This window comes from Bidens hawaiensis, unplaced genomic scaffold, assembly GCF_021521415.1.
Source record: "Bidens hawaiensis isolate Kalapana, Puna unplaced genomic scaffold, B.hawaiensis_p1.1 tig00030532_1, whole genome shotgun sequence".
Lineage (NCBI taxonomy): Eukaryota > Viridiplantae > Streptophyta > Magnoliopsida > Asterales > Asteraceae > Bidens > Bidens hawaiensis.
In genome coordinates, this window is record NW_027495095.1 from 107,146 (window position 1) to 132,619 (window position 25,474).

The 25,474-nt window shown below is 33.1% G+C and overlaps 3 protein-coding genes across 3 annotated transcripts; all 3 read right to left on the reverse strand.

Moving 5' to 3' along the window:
* Window positions 1-1,511: 1,511 nt before the first annotated feature.
* Window positions 1,512-5,389, reverse strand: LOC143580601 (uncharacterized). Its single transcript, XM_077063577.1, has 4 exons — window positions 5,162-5,389; window positions 4,975-5,057; window positions 4,581-4,783; window positions 1,512-1,655 (listed from the first exon to the last, which is right to left on the reverse strand). Exons 1-4 carry the CDS (start codon window positions 5,287-5,289, stop codon window positions 1,548-1,550), a joined length of 522 nt encoding a protein of 173 aa, XP_076919692.1. The 5' UTR covers window positions 5,290-5,389; the 3' UTR covers window positions 1,512-1,547.
* Window positions 5,390-14,721: 9,332 nt separating this feature from the next.
* LOC143580603 (uncharacterized) lies at window positions 14,722-15,789 on the reverse strand. The gene is made up of 4 exons (XM_077063578.1): window positions 15,582-15,789; window positions 15,366-15,424; window positions 15,061-15,263; window positions 14,722-14,982 (listed from the first exon to the last, which is right to left on the reverse strand). Exons 1-4 carry the CDS (start codon window positions 15,779-15,781, stop codon window positions 14,899-14,901), a joined length of 546 nt encoding a protein of 181 aa, XP_076919693.1. The 5' UTR covers window positions 15,782-15,789; the 3' UTR covers window positions 14,722-14,898.
* Window positions 15,790-17,667: 1,878 nt separating this feature from the next.
* LOC143580604 (uncharacterized) lies at window positions 17,668-19,688 on the reverse strand. The gene is made up of 4 exons (XM_077063579.1): window positions 19,188-19,688; window positions 18,205-18,287; window positions 17,935-18,137; window positions 17,668-17,797 (listed from the first exon to the last, which is right to left on the reverse strand). The coding sequence occupies exons 1-4, from the start codon at window positions 19,436-19,438 to the stop codon at window positions 17,669-17,671; spliced, it is 666 nt and encodes a 221-aa protein (XP_076919694.1). The 5' UTR covers window positions 19,439-19,688; the 3' UTR covers window position 17,668.
* Window positions 19,689-25,474: the final 5,786 nt, after the last annotated feature.

Here is a 25,474-nt window from a genome sequence, read left to right on the forward strand (position 1 = left end):
TATTCAGATCTGACTCATTCAGATCTGAATGAACCAAACAGCCCCTAACGCTTTTGCCCTTTCTCCACGATGCCGTCCTCTGAAATATGGCTAGACCGAAAAAATGGAAAGCACCCCATATGTTATGGTGTGGGGGCGCTTCTTGTGCAAACAACCAAATATGTGGAATTGTGGATGATGAAGCCCCGTTACGAATGCAAATGCCTTTAAGTTGTTTGACTATTCACGTTGTTAGGGGTGCCCTTAGGTGTTATATCATCGTCATATCATATTCTTTACAAAACCTTAACATTCTCAAACTATCTCTAATACTAAGGACATCCTTAACTGCCTAGTTAACTGCCACATCATATCTATATAAATCTTTAAAAATTCTTAATTTCACTTCCAACAATACAAACATCCTTACATTTTTCAACTCATCAATTTAATTATGCAACAGAAATAATTGTTATGTATTCAATTATATTTGTCATTATTAATCCCTTAATAAAAAGGATTCCTAAGGGCACCTACCGTTTGGGCCGAGGCAAAACACCATCTTTTCTCTCTCTCATTTTTAATTAAGTAATATTTTTTTATATTTTTATCATTATTTTTTTCCCTCTTTCACTCACAGCCATCTTAAAAAAACATTAAAAAATTATAGAGATGGATAATGTGGTTATCTAAATTTAACCATGAACAATAATATTTTTTCTCCACTCCTCTCATAACCACTTATAATATGAATTTGATTAAAGTGTGGCATGGAGAAAGTTTGTATCCAAGTGAATTCATTGTACAAACACCGGAGGAATTATTACTATGTTAAAATCAAACCATTGGCCCTTACTAAGTTATTATTCATTAGTACAAATGTCTGCCATAATCTTGGCCCTTACATGTAAGTGATGTAACAAACCATGATACATCTTCTACGCGTTAATAGCCAAGGCTGTCTTCGAGAATTCAAGGGCTCTCAGAAGCCATGTGCAAATAGAAAAATGAGCCCTTAAATATAAACTTGTATAAAAAAATCAATAATAAGATGATAAGTGGGCAAAAACTAAATAGGTTATTTATGTCTTATGTTTCTTTTTCATTCTATTTTCTTATTAGTTAAATTGATCATTTGAAAGATTATTTAGTTGAATAAGTAAAAAAATATGTATATGCAAGAAAAGAGAAAGTTAAATGGGCTCCCCCCTACGGTTTTGTATCGGTGCCGCCCTCACCAGACCTTATGCACTAAATCATTGTATATTCTACAAAATTTACAAGAAGCTATATTCTACAAAGTTTACAAGAAGCCAAATGCTGAAGGAAATAGAAGACACAAATCAAATTTCTAGGATTATTCAAATAAAATTCTTATTCATTTACACTAACAATTTAATTTACTCTCACTCCTTAATTTTAAGCTAAATTTTTTCTTCGTGATCATTCGATGTCAATTAACTATCTGCACGCTAATAGTTAAATGACATCGCTTAAAAGTCACAAGACTCAACAGGCCATACATAAAATGACTTCTTATCACCGGTTGATAGATTTTTTACAAGTGTTCATAGTTTCTTTGCCATTTCCTTTTCCTTGGTTTCTTTTGCAACTGCTTTAGCTTCCTCTAATACGGGTTCCATTATTTCCTCTATTTTGTCTTCCATTTCTTGAACCTGAAATTCCAGAATAATACAACTTTTAAATATATGTTTAAATCGATCAATTCTTACGATTGCTTTAGATGGTGGAAGTATAATAGTGGAAAGATAAATAAATTATTTATTGGAAGTTAGTTGGGAAACTAAGACTAAACATTTTTTTTAAACTGTTCTTTATAACGTGTAATATCACAATTTTTAAAATATGATGTTTATTTTATTTTATTTATCACGTTTTTAAATTTCAAATAAACTATGTTCTAATTTGACGCACTGCGTGCTACATTCTTTTTTACTAACGTTTTGACATGAATTTCTTTCGTGAAGATTAATATTAATGTTAAAATTATCGAAACTAACTAAGATTAAAGTTTTGAATCTGCCATGGAGCGTGAACATTAACGTCAATTTTAAATAAAGAGAGCAGATAAAGAAATAAAATCATGTCAAAACTATATTATTAAAATAATATAATAAGACATATAAGGGTTGTTTGTTAGTTAAAAGTAATCATGACTGAAAGCATCCCTAAGAGCATTCACAACCGGCTGCATGCCCCGAGGTCCGATCCGATGTGGCAGTCGACAGACGCGGAAGGAACTGGACGCCACCGTTGTGAAACATTGAGGAGTGTTGCAGGCCGGCTCTGCAAATCTGCAACGGACATGGAGCGTGCCCCCCCCCCCCCCCCTCCTCATACAAACCTGCATGTTCTCCTTCCATCCATATTCAAGTGAAATCGAAATACATTTAGAGCCATCTTTATCTCCACTACGATTTGATCTATGGGTAGATTGATTTGTGTTCTTCGACGACGGGTTTGAATCAATCAATTTTCCGGCAAGAGGTCGACGGAGATGCTTCAGATCATAAATGAAAAACAAAATGTGTGGTGCACGGGAAAAGGAAAAGGTCTGTAAATGAAAATGAAAAGAGGATATACACATTGATATATTATAATATTATAGAAGTATATTTGTATTTAATTAAATTTAAAGTTTAATATATTATTAAAGTTTTTTTTTTATCTAATTAAATATAAAGTGGTAGGTGATGATGTGTCATTTTATGAAGATTTGTTGTTGACTTGTGTAAAAAAAGCTATGAAATTTTTTTTTGTTTTAAAAAGTTTGAATTATGATGTGGCGTTAATATAACGGTTTGTTGATTTTTGTTATTGTGAATGCTCTGATGGTGTTCACACGGCACCTTTTGGATTTACGAATAGAAGTTACAAGGTACTTTCTCCTATTGGAGTGATATCATCTTGACATCATTGGTTTGTGAGCAAGAACAACAACAAACAGTTAAGAGTATGTTACACTCATATTGATATAAATTAAGTAAAGGAAAAAAAATATGCGATGAGATAATAGTTTAAAACAATAAACAAGTAACTACAGAAGTAGAAAATAAATTTTGTAAGTTGGTTTAAAATTTGATATGCATGTTGAGTTAACGGTTTGAAATAAAACTGGATGTGTTGCATCAGTGATGCTCTGATCATAGCTTGAGTTTTATGTTATATTATATAGGGGAAAACTTATGTACATTTTGATCTTAATATGAGTACGTAGGAAATAATGTCAATTTATTTAAAAATGTGAACGTAAGAAACAATACAAACTACAATACCAATCTACATAAACAATGACTTATAATAACAAAGAAAATAACCTAAAAATTACAACAAAAGAATCAAAATCAAGAACAAAATAATAAAAACATATACCAACAAATACTTATAACAGCAAAAGAAAACATCTAATAATAACAACAAAATATAAATAAGCAAATACTTATAACGTCTCATAATTGAAAATTAGCAAATACGAACAAAAAATAACAGCAAACACCTATAAAAATAAACATAATCATAACAACAAATTGGTCTCACCGTTCTCATGTTAATAATAAAATGTATTTGATACTGTTTCATATTATATACAAGTATTTAATTAAAAAACTTTGTTTTTTTCTATAGATGCATATTTAAATGTAATTAAATAGTAAAAAAACACGAAAACAAAACAAAAGTTTGGTGCTTCTTTCCGTTAAAACCTAGAAACTCATTAAGAGTGTACCAATATGACAATAAAAGTTAAAATGAATTTTATTCCTTTCCGCGACTTGATGTGTGAGACAGACGTGTTAAAATGAAATTATATTACTTTTATGAAACTCTTAATCTAAGACGACACCAATAGGGTGTTATGGGTCATTTTCTGACATCATTAAGCAGACAACTAATCCATTATACCACTTTGTATTTACATGATATTATATAATACAACCTTATGTTGAATATACTTAATTATTTACTTGTCAATTATTTAAGATATTAATATTTATTACTAATCACAATCTTTTGATAAAACTTCTATCTAATCAAAGACTATTTCTCTATGAATAAGGACCATTATTTTATACCCCTTAAATTCAACGTGCATGTTAGCTTTCAAATTTGAATAAGCCATGTAGGACATCTGGTTAAAAGTACATATTTTCCTTTTTATGTTATAAAGCAACCTATCAAAACTTATTAGCACATGTTTTCTCCTAAATAATTAGTTAATTGATAGCTCTATTTTTCGGTAATCCATCATTTTAAAATTTTTTTTGTCAAGCATATTAAATTTATGCAAAAATATGTTATTTTAAAACTAATAGTATGTTGAAAAACTGCATAGATCATATAATCCACCAATACATAGTCTATAGAAGATAATTAATCAAAGTAGTGAGAGGGCAAAAGTGAGGCACTTATATACCTAATAACCATCTTATGTATCATATTCAAAACCATTACGTTATTAATTATGGTGAATTACACGGTTCGATCTCCTAGTTATGAACATGTTTTTGGTTTTTTGAAGTAAGGAAATTCTATCCAACATATATCATCTATGAAGCATATAGAGAGAGGAATATAAACCAAACCTTATCTATGAAATCTCCGGCTGTCTGAGCATCCTTTTCGACTCTTTCGGCCACATGTTCGATAAAATTAAGTGTCTTCTTGATTTCGCTACCTTCCGGAAGCTGATCTCCGATTTCTTCCACCACCTTGTCCACCTTATCCGCCACCGCTTCCACCACGTCCGTTATATGCTCCGCCGTGTCCATTATCTGGTCAACTTTTTCTGTAACAACAAAACTCAATATTTAAATTAATATAATCTTTTATATTAAGTTTAATGTTGTCTTGGGGTTGAGATAAAGCCTCTTAAACATCTAAAGGTTCTGAGTTCATGTCTCAGGAAATAAGAAATTTGTCGTTCTAAAAAAGTTTAATCATCGTACAAACATACTTAAAATATTTTTAAACACTTACGCATGATTAACTTAATTGGACCTCCTTTGGTAGTATATGCCGGTACGACAAATGTCATCAATATTCCAATAACCCAATTTTTCCTACAAAAATTATAAACTTATAACTATTAAGAAAACAAACATTAAAGATTAATAATTAACTAATACATTAATTTAAACATAAGAGTTGAAAGCTAGCTAGTTACCAAGATCCAGATGGTGATGATGGTTTTCCCGCGGGTTCGGTGTTGGCATAAACGATCATAGAGTTCCATTTGATGCTGGTAGTTGTGAAAGGAGTCACGGTGTGTTTTCTGACCGGAAAACCAGACATTGGATTGAATGGAAGGTTGACATGAGATCTATGAACTAACGTTTCATGCAAATTTAATTTAACAACTGAATTTTGAGAAGCCAAAACAGTTGAGATCGACATGTTTAATAATATTGATCTTGTGAACTTGTAGGTACTTTTGGATTACTGTGAGGATATGTAGTATAGAAACCATTTAAATATATACGCCCTGCTTGCGGTGCGCGCATATAATGTATGTATGTGTGAACCCTTGGGTGGGCAAAAGTAAAATTGCACTAATTTTGACGTTATTTTACTAATCACGTGAAAATAACGTTAAAAGTGGCGGAAGGTTAATCAGGCATCATGTGGTGGCGTTGATAGCCGAAAGACAAGGGCACATGCACCAATCAGCCGGTGTCCCGATGATTGAGTGTTATGTGCCTTATGTCCAAGGCTTGATGCAAAACTACTATCGAGCCGGGGGTCTCACCGGAAGCAGCCTTTCTATCCCTATGGGATAGAGGTAAGGCTGTCTACATCTTACCCTCCTCAGACCCTACCATAGCATTGCTATTGGTGGGATATACTGAGTACGATGATGATGATGAAACCATTTAAATATATGAATACGGAGACAAGAGTGTGTACTCATTTTTTGATCATTAAAATTTCATGTTACTATTATTTATTAAAATATTAAAACAATAATGGATAGCAACTGGAATCACGTGTTTTTGATAGAAAATTATTAGGGTTTCCAGAAGGAGGGATTTGACAATGTTACCCTTGAAGGAGGTGGTTAGTTAAGAAAATAAGAAGAGCAATGGCATTCAACTAGGGAGTGAATTGTCCAGTTGATTTATATAGGCTAATCATATTGTCTAACACTTCTACGTACCTACCCACTTTATGGTGATTTTTTAAGAAGAATAATAATATATTGTAATAAGTTTTATTCCAAATGATCCAACTTTATGTTATGATTTATGATATTGTACCCTCCACTTTGCACGTTTTATCATAAGCTTTTGAATGTTTTCACTTTTCCGTGCCACAGAAGTTGTAATTTGTCTGAACTCATTGGTTAACTAATTAAGTGGCCTTGTGACCTTTTCGGTTCTTATGGTTTACAAAATGATAATATCACAAATTCACAACATAGTTTACAACTTACAAGATATTATAACAGGATATAGGGGCTATTTGAGATTCCTTATTTTTGCTCCTTATAGCTTATAACTTATGGGTTATAAGTTATAACGTGTTTGATAAAGTTGAGTTTTGTGAGTGTATAAGGTATAAATTACAACATTGTAACTTATACCTTATGCTTTAAATAAGGTATAAGGAGGTAAAATAAGGAATCCCAAACACCCCCATAGTTTACCATTACAATTGGTAGTAAAAACTAGATTTATGACACAAATCAAAAAGTTAACTAGATATGCTCCACATGTGTGTGTGTATATATATATATATATATAAAAGTTCTCTTACAAAGACGTTCACAACAAAAAAATACTAATTAATTATGAAAATCGTTAGCGATGAGAGTATTTTGTTTTCCTTGATGTTAAATTGAATCTTTTGTAACTTTGGACATAAAGAGGTACGTGTATCTGCAATTAATATAAGTACTAACTATTCATTTAGGGTTCTATGTTGAGGGCTTCGAAATGAATCAAAATTGTGTCTATAACGAAGTTATGATAAATGAGATAATCGATGCTCTAAATTTGTTGTTCGGAACTGTGAAAGCTATCAAAATGCCACCTTGCAACCATTGTCCACGCATGTAGCATGCACATGTGTACAAGTGTGAGTCTAGCTGGGTGCGAAACGTGAACCTTTTAGACTCCCCAGTATTTACCTTATAGAAAATAATGTTCTTAAGATGTTCCTACATATAAATTACTAAAAATATTATCTCCCGGTCAATGTGGGATAAGTGAACACATGTTCCTATGTTTTTCCATCAAATTTGTGTTGCTTTTACAACTTCAAATACTCAACTTCGAACAACGATATCTTGTTTACTTTAGCTTTGCTTTGGACATATTTTCATTATGTTGCGAAGTCCTTATAACATAGAACTTAAAAGAAATAGTGAGTACTCATATTAAGTTTTATATAAATATTTATGTCCGTTTCACTAATTTTTCCTACACTTTCTAACACTAAAATCTGATCACAACATTACTGTCAGCTGTAGAGCACCCTATTAGTGGTAACTTTCCACTAACCACCCATCTCATGTCGCAACTCGAGCCAGCCTTAAAATTTAACAAATGAATGAAAATACTATTTTTCACCTAGTAGTAAAACAATCTTTTCCAACAGCTAGATTTTACTACACACTATGAGAACCGAAGGTTAATAGTCTTTACTTAATTATTACATCAAATTAAATTATTAAATATTCAAGAGCATAGTTTGAACTCCTTTGTCACCTAACCACCAATGAACATATGGCAATATCTTGTCATTTACACGAATTTGTGGTTTGAAAAGTAAAAGCGTGAAGCATGCATGCGTACATCAGAATATGTCCAAAAGTACTTTTTGTCGTAGTGTAACTTGTTAAACGTATACTGTTAGAAAATATAAATATATATAGTAGGTAAGTACGAAGTAAATGGAAGATTTGGAAGGAGGACCAAAATGAAAATCTGTTACAAAATAAACGCTATAAACGAAAAGTTCTCATAGTCTTGTGTCTAGGGATCTAATTTAAGTCTCAAACATGGAGGATAGTTTTCATAAAACTGATAGGAACCTGTTAGGTTGGATTGTTTTTTAAAAACGTTCAACAAAACTCTATTATCATAGCCCAAGACCACCCATTACACCCTTATCCCAGTTCGGTATCAAACGTATACTATCTTTGCGCCTTGATCTATTTCTCATCCACAAAAATCTCAAAGCTTTAATCTCACTAACCATCTCATTCATCGAAACCGTTTTTCTTTCAAAAACCACCGAGTTTCTTGGCCTCCAAATGCGTAATAAGTCAAAGCAAATGGCATGGGACGCCTTAACTTTCCCTTTAGACAAGAGTGAATACTCATACTGTTCCAATAAATCACGGGGTGAGAATGCAAAGAAGGTCGTTTCTTGCAGCAATTTGTGATAACATTCCACACCTTTTAGATGAACAAATTTATTCATCTTTTATGTTTGCCGTATTAAAAGCATTTATTAATTAAACAAGATCGACACGGTCTTTTTATCTTAGTCTAACCAATACTATTTTAATCACCTTTTTTAACCCGACAATTAGTTTTGCTAGTTAAATTTAAAACGATTATAATAAAGTGACAGACAAACTTTTTTTATAAGCTTTTAAATCATTATATAAAGATAATTTTAATTTTACACATTTAAAGAAAATATAAGTTTAATTTTACGCATTTGTAAGTATCGTTAGCTTTTAAAATCATTATATAAAGACTAAAATTTACACTTTTACTATATTTCTTTTAGGAAGGCACTCATTATTATTCTTTTATAGAGATTTGATGTTAGAATGCAGAAGGGGACAATGACAATGTGAAATAATTGCCCATGTGCCATTTGTTTCAAAAGTTTATCTTGTGAAGGGAATCCATCAACATTCACATGTTTAATAATTCATGATCACCAATTATTCAGCAACGAGAGGAACGTGGATTAGCACAAAGTTGAATATACTATAACATTATATCAAAATCGTGTTAATTTATTAGTATGTATATTAGTTTTCAACCATATATGATTGACAGGTAAATAAACTTTGGGTATCCATAATGATTTCGTAAAAAAGTGAAAAAGACCCGGCAAATCATGCTACGTAGGTGAAATCACTCACAAAAGATGCGTACTAATTTCACAAATATAATATATCTAAAACAATATTTAAATTATTTAAATAAATGTACCATTAATTAAGAAAATGGGTGATATGGCTTATAAGAGTGATGACGATTATTAAAAACAGTTATATATAGATACTTTCAAAGGTTTGAGCCACACCTGCGTGGCTTCGCCTCACGTCATGGCTATAGCCACTCATCCAAGGGCAACACTCATTTTCTTCATATATATATATGTAATGATGTACGAGTTTTAAAATGAGATGTGCATAGTTTAGTTTGCAAAGGTTTTAGGCTAAAATCAAAAGTTTTCAATCGTATATATGCACTGTTTCCAATATGATGTGAGCTGCTAGTACATCCTATATATAAATGCCCTAATTGGATTATTATTTGGAGCATTGCTCCGACTACTCAAAGTTCTATGTTATGTTAAATTATAAATTTTATTTACAAAGGTTATTCCTTTGAATTTGTTGTTTTTTATTTTATTTTTTAAACACTACCTTTTGTTTTGGTATTTCTAAATTTCGGGACGAAATTTCCAAAAGTTGGAAAGACGGTAAAATCTCGGATTTTTTTTGTATTTGTATTCGTTTATGTTTAACATGATTCGGGATTTTATTCGGATCTTTCGTTATAATTAAAACACACATTTAGTTAGTATTTATTGGTGGTAAATTTATCTTATATTAATGTCTTCTAAACATGTCAAACAACCTTTAAAATTGCTTAAAATGACTAAAAATTGTGTTTATGAACATGGACTAATTTTGCCAAATCTTTCCTAGTTTCGACTAAATTAACGAAACATATGCTCCAAGATATGTCAATTAATGTTGTAAACATACAAATTCGTTTTCTTGTTGTCCAAGCCGAACAAATTTAGTTATTATACTCGATTTTCTCATTAATAACTTATTTAGTATCCTAATCGATTTGATTACTTCATTAATGCATTATAACTCTCAAAACTTGATCAAAACATATTCCTAAACCCTAAATTATTCTGCAAACTTTGCCGTCATCCTTTGTAATCCGCGAAATCCCTTACTTCCATTGTTGGGTTTTTCAAGATTAATCAACTTCTTCAAGCTTTGGTTGACTTTCAAGTTCCAAGACCCGTTGACCTCGAATTTCTCTTAGTTCTACTATTGTTTGTGTAATGTCACACCCCGACTTAGGGGCTAGGCATGTGACCAATAATTGGTACATGTTTTGTAAATATATAAGAGTTGTAAGTTATTTAGAGGAAGACTTTGTTTATAATAAATTATTAAGTTATTTTGAAACCTTCTCAGATATTATATATCCGAGTACTTGCTTTATAAATCGTGTTTAAATATTTTAAATATTGCTCAACAGCCGCTTCTAGCCTTTCATGACCACCACCGTCACCCATGGCCCTTGCCGTCCTCTGATCACCGCCTCACCGGAGCTCCACGCTGCAGCTGAGTAGCCTACGCCCGATGGCCTCTTCTTCCCATGATTCGACTTGTACTTGTATAATTTAGGTATTTTTCTAGACTTCTACCTGATCTAAATTTATAACTGTTTATTTGTTTATATAAATTGTTAAATCAGAATTGTTTATGGGCAATTGAATGATTGATTATGAATTATTGGGTATATATTTGAATAATGTAAATTGGTAATTTGAATTGATTTGCGATTTAGGGTTTTGTCTAAATTTGAACTGATTAAGGATTTAGGTTTTATGTGTAAATTGATATCGATTATGATTTAAGATTTATGGTTTAAATTTAGTTTAGGAAATTTGGAAGATGATAAAACAAAGTCTTATTAGCAATAATTTTAAATGAAAAAAAGGAAAGAAAATGATAGCGGTCCAACACCAAGTTCAAATATTCTAACTCCAAACTCAAATATTGTTGATGATATACAAGAAATTGAAGATATCGACCCCAAGTTCAAATATTGATAATGATATGCAGGAAAGTGATAACATTGTTCCAAATATTCCATCGACTTTAAGTCCTTCAATAAGAAATACAATTGATTTAAATGATCTTCATTCGGATCCTTCAGATAGACCGCCTTTTGCTAGCTGTCGTCCTAATCAACGAGATGACACAAGAAGAGTGTATTTTGTTAAAAAAAAAAGCTTTTAAAAACTATGAGGTTATGACTTTAAATTGACAAGCTATTATAGTGGTCGGAGATGTTAAAAAGTCTTTTCAACCATAATCTGTGACCTTGCTCGTGTACAGTGGAAATAGGAAAGCACGCCACTTTTCTTTTGGTTTATCGAATGTTGAACCTAACGTTGATTTTACATTGAAAGATATTTTTCTAAAATGAAGCTTATAAAGATGGACTTGCGCAATCGAATGGGCGATGGGTATTTGAACAATGTTTTAACTGTGTGGTTGAAAGAAAAACATTTTGATAAAGTAAAAGAAGACGATGGATGGTTCGATTTCAAGTTTTCAAAAACCCAAGAGAAGAAATCCGCATCCAATGTATTTAAAATTTCATATTGTCGTGTTTCTATTTTTGTATGTTTACAGTGTTTGAAATACGATAAATTTTTTTTTGAGCGTTACTCTTAAAATTGATGTTTAGATACGCAACTGATTCATCAACTAATATATTTTCGAAAAACAAAAACGAAGTGATAGGGGTTTTGTGAAATCTTCTAAAATGTTAATAGGTAAAAGAATTCTTTGGGTTGTCACAATTGAACCGATACGATATCGGTCGAAATATTTGAAAGGTTTTTTTTGTCACGTCTGTCCAGTTTAATTTGTTGTAGTGCGTAGCAGCCTAGCGGGTGGCTGGACGCGCTTGTGGATTTAGGTAAACTTTTCATAATTACATACAAGTTTACCTAATAAAAATAAAAATAGTTATACTTAATCGTTCACGAATTACTATCATTTCTCGTACAACTTGAAATAATTTTAAGAAAAATGAAAATTAATGTTTTAATAAAGGATTATATACATTTGAACTTCTTCATCAACTTGTGTTAAAATCTTCATGAGCATGCTTATTTTGATCTTTGACTGATTCAACCAACAACTCTATCTTCTCTTCTACCTCTTCAACCTAATCAAACCAAATTAAAACCCAAAAATTTTGAGCTTTCTAATAATCGAGATAAATTACTAGAAATAACAATAGAAATTAAACCTCATGGAGGAAATCATCAACCAAGTGAGCTTCTCTTGCTACTTCCTCAGCCACACCTTCCACGAACACGACGGCATTTCTCAGTTTTCCACCTTCGGGAAGATCTTCTGCCACGTCTTTTGCCACCTTGTTGACCGTCTCAGCTACTTCCTCTATACGATCTGCTATTTTCTCTGTTTCGTCGACCACTGTATCAACTTCATCTACATGTGAAGGAAAAAAAAAACGATTACAAAACTTTTTAACTAACTAATTTTGGCAAATTGGATTTTGGTCATTTTTTAAAATTACTCGTTACTTAGTAACTGTGAATGCTTCTCATGACAATAAACCGGCATTATCCTAAATGTTATAAGTTGTTTTAAACGACATAAAGAAAAGTTAGGGATATGCAGATTTATTTTTCTGTTAGAGTTGAATTGTCTACGAAGCTGGAAGTTAAAAGTGTCATTCGCCAAATTGCTGATATTGAGTATTAGTATGTTATATTTTGCATTAACAAAATTTAGTTTGCCATTAGATGTCAAAACCGCAATAACCCACACAATGCATGAAAGTCATAAGTCATAAAGAAAATGAATGTTAAAATAGAGTTCTTTTTTAACTTTTACCTTTAATTTTTAATAAATTGATCCACTTTCTACTGAAAAATGGCACGATCACTGCAGTTATTATTCCAATCCATTGTTGCCTGTAATGAAGAAATATATGAATTTAGCTGCAAACTTTAAGAAAAAAAAGGAGAAAATGTATACTAATTTTATAAATATTCGTTCATAACAAATATAAAACTAAACAATTTATTTATCAAATCAAAATACAACTTGCCATGAACTTATGGAGTCGCCGGTTGGGGGAGGATGATTTCCCGGTTGCATGTTGTACACCAAAAGGCCTCTTGCTTGGCGGATAGTGTGCAATGGTCGATCTAGGAAGCCAACAAAGGCTCTTTTCTTTCTAATCGCAAAACAGGTGATCGGCAACCTCTTAGGAAATTCAGTATGATGGATAAAGTTACCGGACATTTGAACGATTGTTGGCGCCATTAATTAATCGGTGTGTTGAACGTTATTAGTTTCAGGATATTGTTTAAACTTGAAGATTTTGAAAAACTAAGGCGGGGCTTTGGATGTTTAATTTAAAGTATTGTTTTATTGATGATTTTATAAGTATTTAAAGAGGGTATTAAGATGAGGAATATGATGTTAAAAAGTAGGCATAAAATGGTTTTGAAATTGACATCTTTGAATAATCGTGTGACATTTCCACACGTTAATTATGGGTGAACATAGTTGACACAAGTTATCGAAGTTTCCAAATTGGATTAATTACGTTGCCTAGTCTCCCACAAGGAAATTTTCCAATTTTGGGATTAAACTTTAAATAAAAGGTATTTTAATTAAAAATTAAAAGATCCTTTATATGATCGAATCCTATTTTTTGGTTTTTTTTGTTCCATTAATTATCACATGTTTTGTTATCATCAACTTTTTTTAAAATGAATTTTATAATTAGACCAGGCAAATTTTATGTCATGTGTTATACTAATATGGGTTAGAATGTAGAAACTTCACTATAAACCAAAGTTAATCTCAAACCTAACAAATAAGTAGACTCCAAAGGTTAAAGATGAAGTCCTGATTATTAGAGCTACATATTAATATAAATAATTGATGGTAATTATCTCTTTCAAATATAGTGGTTGTTTTTCTTTGTAGTTCCTCCTCTTATAATGGGATTAGGTTCTTAATTAATAATATTCACAAAATCATTTAATACCATAACTGCCTTTATTTTAGGCATCATACACACTCGATACATATATATATATATATCTTAGATAGGATGGTGCAGGTATGACAACTTGCACACTGTGCGCACGGTGGACACGTCGACCAAACTTAAAGGCTGTTTGGTTCATTCAGATCTGAATGAGTCAGATCTGAATGAACATATGTCCCATTCAGCAACAACAGTAAGTCTGAATGATTCAGACCTAATTTTAACCATTCAGATGTTTTTCTGTTTGTAACCAAACAGTCTGAAGTCTGAATGAATCAGATGTTTACATCTGAATGAAACCGCCCCTTAGTGTGCCCCTTCAGGGGATCTACTTCCGGACAGTACCGATCTTTACTCTATACATTGCCACTCGTGAAATTAAACTTTCCAATAGTCGATCAGTTAGTGTTACTTGCGTTTACATACGAGTTTTACTTGTATTTAGCAAGTAGCACTTACTGTTATAAAATTACAAAATCTGAGAATCGATCTGTTTAATTTTTCCTAAGTTTAAACCAAATTTAAAATAGTAGAATATCATATAATTGTCATATGACTCATATCTGTTGTTTAGTATATTATTTTATCGAAAACCTGATTTAATATGTTAAAAATTACGCTAAATATTTGGAAGGGCACATTTGCACATGTAACAAATAAACAATGTGTCAATGTGCATACTTTTCTTATATTATTTTGATGGTAGATGAGATGGAAGGCAATAAAATAGATGAAAAAGAAATACACAATACAATCTATGGAATATATCCATGTTAATTTCACATGAATAATAAAAGTCAAGTCATCTTAATAACACCTAACCCCTCAATTAAACTTTAATCAACAAAGATCAATATCAACTAGCTTCTGTTGGAGCAACTTGGGTTAGTTGTTTGACTGGTTCAATAACTGGATCCAACTTCTTCTCAGCTGCTTGAACCTATAATTATATAAAAGAACATGTTTTATAAATTTGTATATATGAAGATATAACAATTTTTACAACCAATGTGGATACCTCATCGATGAAAGCTACGGCCTTTTGGGCTTTTTCAGCGACAGATTCCGCCACTCCTTCAATGGCCTCCGCGGTTGTTTTAAGCTTACTACCGTCTGGAAGATCGTCTGCAATCTTTTCCGCCACCATGTCCACCGCTTCAGCTACAACTTCTACCACATCTATTACTTCCTCTGCTGTCCCAATTACCAAATCTACGTCTTCTGCATATTTAAATGCATGTTTCCATCATTTAGTTTCAAAAACTAGTTTAATTTTTGTACATTTTAACTTTGAAACCATGCAATAAAAGTGTATATGTATACCTTTAAATTGTAGCAAGGTTATAACCGTTGTTAACACTATTCCGGCTGTCCATTTGTTCCTAAAAAGAAAGTGATCATGATCCGTAAATTTTAAATTTTAAATTTTGGAAACAAGCTTAATAAAGAGCTTACTTTACAGCATTAGGGTCATTAGCATCAGGCTAAACGTACCTCCCCCTCTAACTTTATAAATATTAGACACAAATATATACTTACTTGTTTGAACTCCAAGGGGACGATGATGGTGGTGGTGACGGAGCAGGTGCTTGATTGCCACTTAAATCGCAAAATGCTCGCCGGGCTTGGCAAGCCGTAGTCTTTCTTGGAAGCATACCATGAGAACGAGTTGATACGTTTATAGTTTGAAGGTTTTTAACGATTAAGCGCCCGTAAGAAATGCCCTTTGATCTTGCCATTTGAACAAAGTATGGTTAATTTCTAGGTTAGGAAGTTGTGTGTGTTTGATTTATGTTATATGTAGAATACAACGTAAACTTGAAGTTTGGTCGACACATTGTTTTTTCCATGGTCAACTGTTGAAGGTTTCTTATTCAATTAGGTTATCCCACATGTTGGTTTACTTATATATTTTTAATATTTGATCCAATCTTGATCCAACATCATCACCTTATTTATCAAGATAATTGTACATATATATCTTCAAATGGATAAATAATCAATTATTAAGTGTTAAACAATTTTTTAATAGTTAACCAGGGCGAAAATAAAGGAAAGGTATTTTGATATGTTAATTGATTTATATTTTAATATAACGTACATAAATTTTTTATTTTATAACAATACTTTTATGCAAAATAATTATCACTAAACAAATTAAGAAATATTAACATCTATACTTCCAACAGTTATATTTCTATTTAATATAGTTACATATAATTTAATATTTTTTTGAACGACCAACTAAGTAACGCTGGGTACTTCGTACGCGGCCCCATTGCCAAAGGTAGCCCGAGTCGGCCACTATTCCGGACGGACGAAGCCCCTAGCGGTCCACCCTATTGAGGGATTCACCGAATAATACCCGACCCCCACACCCACCTAATTGCACGACAGCGAGGAGCCGGTAAAACCAGGTGAGATCAGGACTCGAACTCTGGCAAGCCAGGGTCATCCCTCATATCTCCCATATAAGTTGGTGATAGTGATGTTTGAAGCTCCTACCTCTAACTAGTAAAGTGAGTGTACTATTGAGCCAACTTATAATTTAATATAAGCTAAGAAAACAGCCTCATAAACCAAAATATATATTAAAAAAAAAGAAAAATAAAAAAACACCGATAAAATAAGAGTTTGGCCGATGGCTTTGTAGAATAATTTATGATGGGTTAGGTTTAAAACTCAATCCAACCAATTGAAGCATAGATACTTGTATTACTTGTAATATATAAAAAGGAAAGCGACACATAAATATGTAGAAAATATACGTTGAACTGCTTATTCATCTATTATATATGAGTTTAAAAAATATAATAGACATTTTTGTTTGAAACTTGTAAACTGATAAAATACAAATAAATTAAATTTTCATGATCTTGTATTTGATATTAACTTATTAAGTGTGATTTTTTTTTTTTTTGGGTAAGTTTGAGGTTGTTTAGATAATGGAAATCCCTACATGCAATCTTTTGCTACATAAGATCATGAAGGTGCATACCCAATACGAGCTCACAAATCCAATATATAACAAGTGACACGTATCTAACATATATGAAACCAGATATTTTGAACGGGATATATGAATCTAGATGCTAATAATTACAATTTGATAATCAAATGTGAGATTAAAATTAACGAAATGTGTCCTATATTTGATCCGTTTTCACCACAACGTACGTAGTATATAAACGAAGCTTCCTTGCAACCCTCATGATTTTCAAATTCTATCTTTTTTAACTTAGGCTCGTTTCAATCCTCGATTTCCTATATTTAAATAATTAGAAGTATATAAATTATAGGGATTACTCCAGGTAAAATATCTAGGATTGGAACAAAAATGAAAGTTCGATGACCTGATTGGAACAAAAAATTTTATCAGTCACCTGATTGGAACAACTTTCAAAGTTGGTTACTATTCTATGAAGTAATCCCTAAATTATAATACAATAAATTGCTTAGACTCGGTGTTGAAAATGACAATTTAACTTATATCATAACTATTTAATTATGAAATGTTAGTATATAATGAACATTCACCATCAACGTACTGATCGAACACAAAAGTGTATATATCGAGTTAAACCTATAATTTATTTTTTCAAGTAAAATGAATTGTCACTTGTATTTTATTTTCTGCTTTTATTACTTTCTTGTTGCTCTTGGTCCTTTTTGTCTTCATCTTCATGTGGAATCTCACCCCCCTTGGAATATTCGTGAGTAACAATCGACTCTAGTTTATCTTCGGCTTCTTCCACCTGCTCATTTACATTTTATTCGTGTTACAGTTAGTTACAAACACGTGCATACAACGAGGTAAAACAGGATAACAAATATTTTCGCGTATGCATATATATATATACACACACTACAAAAACTAGGCAGAGAAATTAACCTTATTGATGATTTGATCTGCAACATGAGCGCCTTTCGCGACTCCTTCGGCTATTTCGTCGACAAACTCCAAAGCTTTCTTCAGTTGGCTATCTTTTGGAAGATCTTCGGTAATACTATCAAGCACTTTATCTGCTCTTTCTGCAGCATGTTCAATGGTTTTCACTACATGCTCAGTCGTCTCTATCTTTTGATCCACTTTATCTGCATATTTATATATTAATTAGTTCAATTTAAGTTGTTTTTGAATATAAAAGTTTTGTGACCTTACTTTTTAGTAGAAGCAAGGAACCCCATTTGTGGGTGAAAAAAGGTAAGACGAATGTTAACACCATTCCCACAATCCAATTTCTCCTGCAAAAGTAAAATTATATATTATATCTCCTGTTTTAAATATATTGTGACACACATATATTAAAATGAAATACAGAATATTACATATATATTTATAATACCATTTACAAGAGTTAAATAAATAAGCTATATTAATAGTATCATATTAAAATGTCATTAACTTTCAAATGAAAAAAACTATAAAAAAATTAAATTAAAATTAGAGACATATTTAATAAAAAAAAGAAAGAACTTAAAGATCGAAGAAAATGTAACAAACAATATCAACGCCTAATGTCTTTATGTATTTTATAACTTATAATACATATCCTTTTTATACACGTATATAGATAATGCAATAAAATATGGTCTACTTATAACTAGTGTAGAGATTAGAATAATGAGACAAAGACAGATAATTATTAAATTATAGAGTATTAGAAACGTACATTTCAAAATTCAACATAACTTTTAAAAACACATAATAATTTATTTTTTATATATATTTAATATTATTAAGCGTAATTTTATACCATTTTGTATATGTAATTATAACCATAAATTAATTATTAACTAATAACTTGATCATTACACATATCTTTGTAGTAAATTACACCATTTTTCCAAACTAAATTTAATAATTAAACTTATTTCCCATTAAGAAAATTAAGCTTCTAACACCGTATCAAACTTAAAAGGTTAGGTACAATTAGAGACAAGACACAAGTAACATGCATGTCAAACCCATAACCAATCAGGTTCAAGCTAAGATCACATTCGAAAGCAGTTAAATTTATGGGACCTACAAGTTCATTTTTCTCTAGAAAACCTATGGTCAAAGAAAAAACTGATGCAAGTAGATTTTACTTTTCCTGTTTTTTTTAAATAAATATAAAAACAGAATTGCTAGCTAAATCTTACAAAGACCCGGAAGGAGATCCAGATGGAAGAGGAGCTTCAGGTGGCGGATTAACGTTGCTATGTCTCACGAAATTCGTCGTTCGCGGAGTCTTCGACATGCTCAAGTAATTTCTGCAACTTTTATCAAGCAAATTCCATGCATATTCCTTGTTCTTCAAGGAACCTGTTTTCGAAAGTGGCTTGATTAACATAGGTTCATTGTTCGGTTTCAAAGACGACATAAAATCAGCACGGATGAATCTCGAAGACATTTTTTTGGTGTTTTTCTGGTTTCTTGAAGGTTGAAAGTTGAAACACTTGGATATCAAAAGTAGATATGTGTGTGTGTGTGTTTGAAGATTCAAAAATGGAAAAATGTTAATGGAGTAGTTGAAGTTAATGGTTACGTATGTGTTTATATTATGTATGTTAATGAAGAGTTTGACTTTGATAAAATTATGGAAGATAAGACTTTTTTTGTTAGTTGTATTGTCAAAGCTAAAGATTCACAAAATCCTTGTTAGGTTGTTTATATACCTTGTTACCCAAGTTAACTCCATTTATGCATCCTATATCCATTATATCTTTTGTTATAACGGTGCTCGAAGTGTATGCGTGATGGATTAAGATGGGATGATTTTGGGTGTGGTACCGATGAGGAACCCCACCTCATCTAGCTGGTACCGACTCAAAATCGGTATGCATGGTTAATCCATGTGATATATAGGGAATACAGAATACCACAACCCCATACCTGATATTGTCCTATAACTAACACAAAACTTGTTGTCTATCTATTGGGTAATTAACCGTTGTATATCAAGCATAACCACGAGTGCCGGGTATATTATCTTGTATATTATATATGATATGCTTAAAGTAAATCTGACATATTATATACCAAATATACTTAAATTAACATCATGATCAAACATTAAATATCTAATCCTCCATCAAGAGGCATAAGTCTCTAGCCCTCTACCAATGAACAAACTTTTCAAGTGACTTTCTTTCAAAGATGTTAAGTACAAGGATAATGTTGCTATCAGATGTTGATTATGGCGGTTAATTGGTTTTAGACATTTAATATCACTTTGTAGAAAGAGCATGTTGCATAGCCGTAAGAAATTTACCAATTTAAGAAGGATTCAATATGAAGAATCATGTGAAAGTTGTTACATTAAGCCCACTTTGTAGGCGGGCCGGGCCATATATCATTAAATACATCTTTCCAAATTCTAAACCCAATTTAGGGGGGAAAAACTATTAACACATAGATAACACTAGAGGTGTATAAATCGGGTTTTTTCTAATACATGGGTTCGGGTATGGACCAATTTCGGGTATGATCGAGTATTGGAAAATCGGGTATTAAGAGAAATCATTGAGGAGAAAAACTCAACCCTATGTACCCGGGTAGGGTATGATCGGGTTCGGGTATTGGAACCAGGTATGACCGGATATTAATACCCGGTTTTGAATTTGCAATTTTTTTATATATTTTTTAATTTGTTTAAAATTTAAATTTGCTTTGTAATTTATAAAAATAATTATACTATATTACAAAAACCATAAATCCACTTAGTTACAATTATTTACTTAGTAATATGCATTTTACGAAAACTTAAACATAAAAGTTGTGAAGTAAACATAAAAATATACTATAAAAACTCATGTATTATTTCGGGTATTAAAAAATTAGTATCGGGTATCGGGTATAGGGTATGACCGGGACCGGGTATTTACGGGTATAAATCGGGTACGGTTCCGGGTACTGGTATAGACCTCAAAATGCATACCCTATCCATACCCTACGGGTAGGGTCGGTTCCGGTTTCGGGTATAGAATACCCGGGTATAAAAAAACCGGTTCCGGGTATTTTTTCAGGTCCGGTTCCGGGTACGGGTTTTTTGTGCACCTCTAGATAACACCAATGGGGTTGGTGGTCTAAGGTAAAAGTAAAGTCTTTATAACACCAAGGTTAGGAGGTCTTGAGTTCAAGTCTCTCGGATGACAGAAATTTACCGTTCAAAAGAAAAAAAAACATAGAACCCAAAACAGTCTTTTTATATTATAGTATAGTTATATAGTCACCAAGTAATTTAACTTAAGTTTTAACACTTTCCATCTTTACCAAACTTGTTTTTTATAGCCAGACGTAAAGGATTTTCTCGTAATTGTAGGATCTCTTGTAATTATAGGATCCTTATTTTTATTGTTTGTATTATAATATCATCTCCATAATTAGAAGAGTAAAAAGAACGAGGAGTGCATTAGGTTTAGCTTTTTTTATTATCAATTATTATTGATTGGAGTTGAATGAATGAAACATACAATCTGCTTCTTTCTTGAAACCAAACTTTGAAATGGCATCAGAGCAGGCCATGAATCCTAACATCTGATCAACTAGTCTATCCATTCTTTCATTACCACAACCTACTATCATAAAATATATATATATAAATCAAAAAAAATCAAAAGCCCTAAAAGTGAAAACAAGAAGATGAGCACAACAAGGTGGGACGACAGGGAGCATTGTGATCACTGTGAAAGAGATGGCCATAACAAGGAGGGATGTTTTAAAAGAATTGGCTATCCAAAGTGGTGGCCACGGAAAGGGAAGCAAGACTCAATAAGACCAGAAGCCGGTTGTGTCGAGTCGGATCCGACTGTAAGTCCGCTACCTAACTTAAATTCTGAGCAATATCATGCTCTTTTGAGATATCTTGCAGAAAAAGAAAATAAAGAAGATGACTGGATTTTGGACTCGGGATGTACCGAGTACATAACTCAATATACCGAATGGCTCGATAAGAGAAGGGCTTCGACCAGTGAGCCACCGGTCTTAATACCAAATGGTGAATCTGTGCCCGTCACTTGTAAAGGGAATAGTCGTTTGCCAAACGGGATCATAATAAAAGATGTACTTCATGTTCCAAATTTTAAATGTAATCTTTTATCCGTAAGCAAACTATCAAGAGAGCATCAATGCTCCATAACCTTTTATCCAGACTTTTGTTTTATGCAAGACTTGCGTTCGAGAGAATTGATTGGAGCAGGTAAATGTATAAGTGGATTGTATCGGATCAAGGCATGGCAGAGCGAAAGATGTGCAATGGTGGTTACTATGGATGTGTGGCATAAGAGGCTAGGACACACCTCTAGCAGTAAACTTTTTCATCTTGATTTCGTTGAAAAGGCGTCCTTTCAAACTGAAGATTGTGATTCTTGTGCGAAAGCCAAACATACTAGATTACCTTTTCCCAAGAGCACCACAAAACCAAAGAGTGTTTCGATTTAATACATTCTGACATTTGGGGGAGGTATATAACTCCTTCACTTACCGGGAAGAGCAAATTTTTAATAATTGTGGATGATTATAGTCGATCCGTTTGGGTTTTTCTCTTGAAACATAAGTATGAGGCAAGCGATGCTCTAATGGGTTTTCACAAGATGGTAAAAACTCAATTTGGCAAAATGATTAAAAGGATACGCTGTGACAACGGGGGAGAATTCACTTCAAGTCGCATGCATGATTTTTATGTTGAACAAGGCATAATACTTGAGACCACTTGTCCTCACACACCACAACAAAATGGCGTCGTGGAACGGAAGCACAGGCATTTATTTGAAACTGCGCGAGCCCTTCGTATAGAGGCAAATCTTCCAAAAAGGTTTTGGGGAGAATGTGTCTTGACAGCAGCTTACATAATCAATCGTCTTCCTTCTAAACCCATAGACAACAAAACTCCATTTGAAATATTGTTTGAACAAAAGCCCGAATATGAGCACATGAGGGTATTTGGGTGTCTTGCTTATTATCGAATCACTTATACAAAGGGTGATAAAGTCAAATGGAGAGGGAGTCTGGGGGTATTCCTAGGGTACCCACCGGGAACAAAGGGATACAAAATATTCGACATGATCAACAACAAAATAGTTGTTTCAAGGGATGTGAAGTTTGTTGAAGAGGTGTTCCCTTTTTTGAATTTAGATCGAATTGATAAACTTGAGAATGAAAAACTTTTTAGCTTTCCTCCTTGGTACTATGAAGAAGTCGCAAGAGAAGAATCAACATATGGGCCGAACCTACAAAGCCCATATGAAAATCCACACGTTGAAAATGTCAATATATCAAATGAAACAAATGAATTTGATTCCCACATGGAGCAAGAAAATGACACACATGATGAAGAACAAATTGAAACTGTGGTGAATGTTGAGGAACCAGAACCAAGCAGACAACAAAGAATTAAGACACGACCTAAACGACTCGATGATTTTCACGTGAATCTGCCACCATCCATCAATAACAGCGCACCTGCTTCCAATCAAGAACCTTTGAACACCACAGCACATCCAGCAGCCCATTACATTTCCTATAAAAAATTTTCAAACTCACACAAAGCATTTTTAACGGCTATTACTACACATAATGAGCCGAAGTCATTTCACGAGGCTATGCAAGATGAAAATTGGAAGCTAGCCATGAAAGAAGAAATCCGTGCTCTTGAAGAAAACAAGACATGGACCTTGGAAACATTGCCAGATGGCAAACGAACAATCGACTCCAAATGGGTATACAAACTTAAATACAAACCGAATGGTGAAATCGAAAGATTTAAAGCTCGTCTTGTGGCAAAGGGTTACACCCAAATGGAAGGTGTTGACTTTCATGATACGTTTGCTCCCGTCGCTAAGTTAGTTACTGTTCGCACCTTGCTTGCGGTCGCCTAAGAAAGAATGGTTGATCCATCAACTCGACGTTAACAACGCGTTTTTACACGGTGACCTAGATGAAGAAGTTTATATGAAGCTCCCACATGGTTTCTCGAAAAAGGGGGACACTCGCGTTTGTCGACTTCGTAAGTCCCTTTACGGTTTGAAACAAGCTTCCCGGAATTGGTACCACAAGTTTACCGCTTCTCTAATTGCTACTGGTTACAAGCAATCTCATGCGGATCATTCTCTGTTCACTTTCGGGGATGGAGCTACCTTCGTGGCCATTCTTATTTATGTAGATGACGTAATTATAACGGGAAATAATGCTACTAAAATTCAAGAGACAAAGCAATATCTCGATGAAAAATTCAGCATCAAGAACCTTGGTTCGCTCAAGTATTTCTTGGGAATCGAAGTAGCCCGCACCACAGATGGATTAGTTTTGAGCCAGCGCAAATACACATTAGATTTGCTTGAAGATAGTGGCATGCTCAGCTGTCGACCGAGTTCTTTTCCCATGGAACAAGGGTTGAAGCTTGGTCAATGTGAAGAAAGCCCTAAAGTTGATGCGCAACAATATCGACACCTCATTGGTAGGCTTTTATATTTACAAGCTACACGACCGGATATCGCGTACGCCGTCAACTTGTTAAGCCAGTTTGTTTCTGATCCAAGAGAAGATCATTTGATAGCTGCCAATCGGATCTTACGCTACCTCAAGTCTAGTCCCGGTCAGGGTATTCTTTTACCAAAACATGGTGGTTTAAATCTTTTTGCCTTTTGTGATGCTGATTGGCTTGGTTGCGAACTTACAAGACATTCACGAACTGGTTATGTACTACTTCTCGATGGAGCACCAATTTCTTGGAAAACAAAAAAGCAATCGGTGGTTTCTCGTTCTTCAGCTGAAGCTGAGTATCGCTCTATTGCCACTACCGTTAGCGAGGTTCTTTGGATGCGACGGCTCTTCACCGACCTACAAGCCACTCAAGACCAAGCCACGCCTCTCTTTTGTGATAATTTGGCAGTTAAGCACATTGCCAATAACCCCGTTTTCCACGAAAGAACGAAACACGTTGAGATGGATTGCTACTTCGTTTGAGAACGAGTCGAATCCCACGATGTTTTACCGCTGCATATCAATACAAAGCAACAGATCGCTGATTTATTTACCAAGCCTTTGGGAGCCCAACGTCTTCAAACTCTACTTTGCAAGTTGGGCGTTCGTGACCTACACGCTCCAACTTGAGGGGGAGTAAAGGATATTCTCGTAATTATAGGATCCTTAATTTTATTGTTTGTATTATAATATCATCTCCATAATTAGAGGAGTAAAATAGGTTTAGCTTTTTTTATTATCAATTATTATTGATTGGAGTGGAATGAATGAAACATTCAATCTGCTTCTTTCTTGAAACCAAACTTTGAAAAGACGTTCGGGATTAATAGATTTTTGTCAAATCATGTTGTATCAAACCAAAAGTAGGGTCAAAAGGGTGGCACTTCTTGGTCGGGCTCTAGACCCGAAACCTACAAGGTTTGCAAAGCACATATTTGAATAGTGTGCCAAAACAATACAACTATGC